The 7362-nt window shown below is 44.0% G+C and overlaps 1 protein-coding gene across 1 annotated transcript in view; it reads left to right on the top strand.

The window, feature by feature from the left end:
* LOC109842334 overlaps window positions 2632-7362 on the top strand; it is a 14903-nt gene continuing 10172 nt past the window's right edge. The window contains exon 1 of the mRNA XM_020411225.1: window positions 2632-2871. Within this exon, the coding sequence (XP_020266814.1) occupies window positions 2632-2871 (240 nt within the window). The remainder of the gene's footprint in view (window positions 2872-7362) is intronic.

The raw sequence follows: 7362 nt of genomic DNA, 5'->3' as shown, positions 1-7362 counted from the left end.
AAAGTGATCCCCCGCCGGAATTTGGGCTTTCTCGTAAGGAGGGTTTTGAACCAAACAACCTTTTATATGAATCGTACACCACAGAAATGAAATCCGTCGACCTAGGGGCTGTTTGGTTGGTTTCCTAAAAACCAAGAATAGGAAATTGGGTCAATGAAATCTCAAAAACATCAATTTCTTCCATTTCCATCTCTAAAACTCACCACAACATCCAATAAAATATTATTTTTATCTAACAACTCATCCACTTTATCCAATAAAATATTATTTTTATCCATTAACTCATCTCATATCATCTCCTAAAAATAAACCAAACATAAGAAATGGGTCACATCATCCAACTCATCTCATCTCATCTTTAAAAATCATCTATATCATCCAATAATACGGTGACAACTCATCTTATCTCATTAACATTTCATTTCCTCTCATTTCCTCAAAAAAACTAAGGAAATTGATTTCCTTAAGTGTGAGTCACATCATCCAATAATATAATGACAACTCATCTCATCTCATATTTCCTTAAGTGTGAGTCACATCATCCAATAATATAATGACAACTCATCTCATCTCATCTCTTATTTTTAAGAATGAACCAAACATCACATCATCCAATAATATAATGACAACTCATCTCATCTCATCTCTTATTTTTAAGAATGAACCAAACAGAAGAGAAGAACCTATTATAGGAAATATGTTTCTTATAATTCATTTCCTTATTTTTTTAACCAACCAAACAACCTCAAAATAAGTTTTCTTAAAAATTCACTCAATCATCCAATAATATGGTGACAAACTCATCTCATCTCATCTCATATTATTTGATTTCCTTCTTTTTTTAGCCAACCAAACAACCATAAAACAATTTTTTAAATAGGATTCCTATTCTTTGATTTCCTTCTTTTTTTAGCCAAACAAACAGGCCCCTAAAGACTGAGAGCCTGCAACTCTGATGAATGCCAACTGCACAAGATTTGTAGTCAAAATAATGATATCTCATAGAGGGGCACTACAGGCACACCATTAACCACACCTCCTCTCCTGCTGATATGGGTGTATCTTCTCTTCGGAACTTAGCGATCCTCATGGGAGCTTGATGATAGATAATTCTCATGATAGTATGAGAATAGAGGTATCAAACAGTACAGGGGAACGTAGGTTGGAGCGAGGAACGAGGCAGAGAATCGAAGAGTCAAAGTATCCAGATTTCAGCCTGTGAGTCGATTCATACATGTACATGAGTCGACTCATCAGGTTGAGTCGACTAACGCCTGTCATGAGTTGACTCACGAAACCAAGCCTAGTTCGTAGTTTGGCTCTGACCAGTCGACTCATCATTTTATGAGTCGACTCATCAGTCATGAGTCGACTCATATGCTGTTTTGAGTCGACTCAAGAAATCAAGCCCTGTTAGCAAAAGTTTCTGATCAGTCGACTCATCAGTTACGAGTCGACTCATATGAGGTCATGAGTCGACTCATAACTGTTCATGAGTCGACTCATCGGAGTTTTTCAGATTCGTTAAGAACTCTATTTACGTGTTTTCCTGTTTGGGTTGGGCTTGGTTATTTACCACTTTGCCACCCTCGTTTGTACACCTATATAAGGGATTGTTTTAGGGTTTAAAACAATCATAGAGTTTAATCAAGAGAGATTAGATTATAATTGAGATTTGGAGAGCTTGTTCTTCAATTCTAGAGTGAGATTGTGAGAGATTGTAAAGTGCATACTCATAATCTAGAGAAGGTATTTTTCTTCGTCCAAAACCTGAGTTATTCTTGTGTTCTTATTATTTTCTCCTCAACCCACCTTTGATAATTCCGCGATCAAAGGTGCTCACACGACAACTCGTATCAAGTTGGTATCAGAGCGATCAGATCCTACGAAGGGGGCATCCTGTGTATGGTCCTGACTCGATCGCAATACAAGAAGCTAGGCGAGGTCCTTATTTTATTAGAAGAGGTCCAGAAGATAAGGAGAGAGAAGATGTCTGAAATAGATAACTCAGCAAGACTTGACGCTATGGAGAAGCAGATAGAGACGATCAGGACTACTCTTACTCGGCTCGTGGGTCTCATCAATGGAGGGGACAAAAAGGAGGAATCTTCTTCGAAGGGTAAGAAGAAACTTGTTGAGTCCGATGAAGAACGTGAAAAATCAGATTCGGAAGAAGAGGCCGAGGTTGTTAAGTCTGCTTCACATACAAGGGGTAAGAATTATTACCAAAACTTGAAGATTGATTTCAAAGTAGAGATTCTTGTTTACGATGGGAGTGTCAATGTGGAGAAGCTCGATGATTGGATTGAGCGTATGGAGATGTACTTCACTCTCTACGGATATTCATCCAAGGAGAAGATCGTGTTCGCGACGTTGAAGCTTTCGGGGCACGCGTTGACGTGGTGGAAGTCCTATTGCAAATAGGAAAAGAAGGTGGTGTCGTGGAACAAATTCAAGGAGCTACTAAGGAAGCAATTCTATCCTGTGGGGTTCCTCGAAGAGCGTTGGTACAAGTGGTACGGCTTACGTCAAAGATTCAATCAGACCGTTCAAGAGTATACGACGAAGTTCCAACAGCAGGCGATGGTTCTAAACATTGCAACGGATGAATACTCCATTTTTATGAGATACATGGCGGGTCTAAATGATTATATCTGGAAGGAGATAAAGCTATTCATGGTCGAGACGATTGCAGAGGCGAGCGTGAAGGCAATTGTCATTGAGGGTAAACAGAAGAAGGGCAATGAAACGAAGGGTGATTCCAAACAGTCGGAAGGTAAGTCTAGTGGCTCTCAACATAAGGAAGAGAAGAAGAAGGGTGATTCGGGGAAGGAAGGATTGACATACAATCACTGCAAGAAGGCAGGACACGTGGCTGATCGTTGCTGGGAGAAGTACCCTTATCTGAAGCCAAAAGGGTTAAATAGGAAAGAGGAGAAGAAAGCATACGTGATAGCACAGGGTCCGAAGGGGGTCCCCGGGATGACAGAGCCCAACAACAGCCTTAACCTTATGATGGGGAAACGGGCCGCAAAAGAAGACGACGACCCGAGGGAGCAGCTCTTTGTTTTGAAGTTGCAGGTCAAGACCAGCTTAGTGGATGCCATTGTAGATACTGGGAGTCAAAAGAATCTGATATCTGAAGCATTAGTACAGAAGCTGGGATTGAAGACGGTGAAGCATCCGAAGCCCTATCCATTAGGGAGGATTCAGAAGGAAGCGGGATTGAGTGTGGTGAACCAGTGTACGTTCAGATTTGCACTCCATGAGTCATATATTGACGAGGTCACATGCGACATGGTTCCGTTGCATGTTTGCTAAGTTATTTTAGGCAATCCTTACTTGTGGGATAGACACGCGGTATATGATCGGCGGGCCCAAAAATATATATTCACCAAGGATGGCGCGCAATTCATTTTTTGTTTGGCATCTCTTCCGTAGGAGACGAGTTAGTGATGGTGACTCAGGCTAAGAGGTTGGTGAATACGGGAAGGAAGTTTGTTTTGTTGTTCATACGGTCTTATAAAGAGCAGCTGAGTAGGATATGCTTGTCCACCTTGAGCAAACTTCAGGAGGGAGATCTTGACAGTTTGAAGGCTAAGTATGCGGACTTGTTTTCAAAAATCACGGGACTACCACCATGGCGAGGTGTAGAGCATGAGATTATGTTGACCAGCGAGAGTTCCTTGCCAAACATAGGCCTATACCGCATCTCAGTACAAGAGTCCGAAGAGATCAAGAAACAGGTTCAGGAGTTCTTAGAGACGGGAGTGATAGTGCCGAGTTGTTCACCTTGCGGGTCGCCGATGTTATTGGTGCCCAAAAAGGATGGAGGCTGGTACATGTGTGTGGATTACCGGGTGCTCAACAAGATAACGATCAAGAATCGTTACCCACTACCACGGATCGATGATCTTATGGACCAGTTAGAGGGAGCGAGGTTCTTCACGAAGTTAGATTTGAAGTCTGGCTATCATCAGGTAAGGATTCGGGAGGAAGACACTTGGAAGACAGCGTTCAAGACCAAACAGGGCATGTTCGAGTGGTTAGTGATGTCGTTTGGGTTATGCAATGCTCCAGCGACTTTTATGAGGCTCGTGAATAATTTGTTGCGACCTTTCATAGAGGATTTTATGATTGTGTACCTTGATGATCGATATTTTGGTATACAGCAGGACTTGGGAGGAGTATCTTGTTCATGTGGAGAAGGTGTTTAGAGTGTTGTAGGACGGACAACTGAAGCTCAACGGGAAGAAGTGTGAGTTTGGGAAGGACGAGTTGGTGTATCTCAGCTTCATCGTGGGGAAGGGCTAGAGGAGGATAGATCCGGGTAAGGTGACGGTGATCACGAAGTGGCCGACACTGAAGACAGTAACTGAGGTGAGAAGCTTCATGGGGGCTTGCCAGTATTTGCGCAAGTTTATTCGATATTTTTCGACTTATGCGGTACCGTTACATGGCCTCACAAAGTCTAAGGTTCAGTTTGAGTGGAGAAAGACGCATGAGGAGGCTTTTCAGTTGCTAAAAAGGAAGATCTTAGAGGCACCGGTGTTAGCTTTGCCGAATTTGCAGCGGACTTTCGAGGTGGAGACTGACGCGTCTAGTTATGCAATGAGCGCGGTGTTAATTCAGGATGGGAAGCCAGTGGAATACCATTCTGAGATGTTTACGGGTGCTATTGCGAACTACCCGACCTATGACAAGGAGTTCTATGCACTTTATCAGGCGATTAAGCATTGGAGGGTGTACTTATTGGGGAAGGAGGTGGTTGTGCACTCGGATCACAAGCCGTTGGAGTTCTTACATGCCCAGACGAAGCTACAGCAGGCGCGACAGATGAAGTGGATATCTTATTTTATGGCTTTCAACATCATTATTAGGTACAAGAAGGGGGCGACAAACAAGTTGGCCGATATGTTATCTCGTCCGCCGGTAAGGGCTTTATTGGTGGCGACGCGTATTCAGCCCTTGGTTCCTTTGGAGTATGTACAGCTGTACGCATCCAGTAGAGACTTTGGTAGTGTGTTTGAGCAGGCGTTCGGTAGTGTGTTTGAGCAGGCGAATGTTGGTCAAAGGAGGGAGTATGCACTTGGAGAAGATGGCTTTTTGTATCGTGGGACATCATTATGCATTCCGGAGGAGGGTGATAGGTTACAATGGATTAGGGAAGAACATACCTCGCGTGTGTAAGGGCATTTTGGAATTCAGAAGACGCTTCTTAATCTACGGCGACATGTGTTTTGGCCACGGATGCTTGATGATGTGACCAAGTATGTTGGAGGGTGTAAGTTATGTTGTATTTCGAAGCCTTCTAACAGGAAGAGGGGATTGTACCTACCACTACCGATTCCTTCTAGGCAGTGGGAGAGCATATCTATGGATGTTCTAGGAGGGTTGCCGACTACCAAGCACGGGCATGACTATTTGTACGTTGTGGTGGACCGGTTCAGTAAGATGATGATTTTGATTCCTTGTAAGAAGATCGTGACGGGAGCGGGTAAAGCACAGTTGTTCTTCGAGCATGTGTGGAAGCATTTTGGGTTGCCGAGTTCGATTATTTCGGATCGGGACAGCCGGTTTCTTGGGTATTTTTAGGATTCTTTGTGGAGTTTGATGGATACTAAATTGAAGAAGAGCACGGCCTTTCATCCACAAACAGACGGAAAAACGGAGGTAGTCAACCGGACTATGGTGCATATGTTGCGGGGGTATAATTTCAGATGTCCCAAGACTTGGGATGAGAGCTTACCATATTTGTAGTTTGTTTTTAATCGGGCGATTCATGGATCTTCGGGAAAGTCACTGTTTGAGACTTGTAATGGATTCTTACCGTTGAGTCCGTTTGATCTCGTGTTTTCGAGTGAAGCTATGATGGACGACAAGGAGAGGAATGAAAGACAACATGCTCAGTGATTTCTGGAGAAGATTGCGCATATTCATGCCTCGGTTGAAGCACAATTGAAGAAGTCACAAGCAAGGTACAAGACGAAGCATGATCAACACCGGGTTCCTTGTAACTTTGGCGTGGGCGATATGGTGTGGCTGAAATTGAGTAAGGAGAGGCTAAAGAGAGAAGGGAAATAGTTGAAACCGATACGTTATGGTCCATTTCGGATTCTCGATCAGATTGGCGACAACGTTTTCAAGCTCGATTTACCACCTTACTTAGGCATGTATTCGGAGATCAATGCCGAGTACTTGAAGTTGTTTGAGCTTCCATTGCTGGATGATGAAGGTGATGACAAGGTGATCTTGTCATATGTTGAAGACTTGTGGTTTGATAGAGAGGAGCCACTGAAGGAAGATTGCATTTTGGAGCGAAAGACGACCACGATGAGACGGAGGATGATGGAGTCGTTTCTCATTGGACGTCAAGGTCAAATTCCTAGCAAGGCTAAGTGGTTCAACAAGGAAGGAGGAGCTCGCGAGTTTCCTCAACTGAAGTTCTAACTTGAACGGGACTTTAAGTTCCTAAAGGGGGGATCCATGATACGGGTGTATCTTCTCTTCGGAACTTAGCGATCCTCATAGGAGCTTGAGGATAGATGATTCTTATAATAGCATGAGAATAGAGGTGTCAAATAGTACATGGGAACGCAGGTTGGAGCGAGGAACGAGGCAGAGAATCGAAGAGTCAAAGTTGTTCGCTGGAAAATTCGTGTCTTTCTTTGTTATTGATTCCATTGTCATCTTGAGTTACAACTTTTTGAGTTACAAAAGATCCGGTCTTTTTATAAGATCCGGTTACAACGAAAATCAAATAAAAATAAACAAAGATTACAACTTTTCTCCTTTTGTGTCGAACGAATCGCGAGCTCCTGTTTTGCGGTCGCTCGCTTGGTGGGTTCTTTGCCTGCGCCGGGGTTGTTTGCCGTGGACCACCGCGAGATCTAGATCCGGTCGGATCTACGCAGTACGACGGATATTATTTCACCAAGGAAATAATAGCCGGGGAGGATTGTTTCACCAAGGAAACAATCGTCCAAGTCTCGGGATCTAAGACCAAGCTTAGATCCGGAGTATGCCTGCGTAGATCTGAGATCTGATCCTCTCGAACACCTGCCTTATTTGACGTTGATGATCGCCGAGCACCAGATCTGAAGGAGTGAGTCCCCGAAGTCCCAAAGTTTTAATCTTTTTTAAGTTCCGAGTCTCCAATCCAGCAGGGCTTCGCCTCTCTCCAAAATTTCCAACCTTTTGAAATGAAGAACCCCTTGGCCTATTTATAGGCTCTCGTTACTGTGCCCGTGCCCGTGTGCACGTGTGGCCAGCTCAAGGTGGCCGGCCACCTCAAGGTGGCTCGGCTCATGCCGAGCCACCCTGAGGTGGCTCGGCCACCCCAAGGGGTGGCTCGGCCTTGGC

The sequence above is a fragment of the Asparagus officinalis genome, chromosome 5 (assembly GCF_001876935.1).
Source record: "Asparagus officinalis chromosome 5, Aspof.V1, whole genome shotgun sequence".
Taxonomy (NCBI): domain Eukaryota; kingdom Viridiplantae; phylum Streptophyta; class Magnoliopsida; order Asparagales; family Asparagaceae; genus Asparagus; species Asparagus officinalis.
Note: the sequence above shows the minus strand (reverse complement) of the source record. Positions and strands in the feature narration are given on the sequence as shown.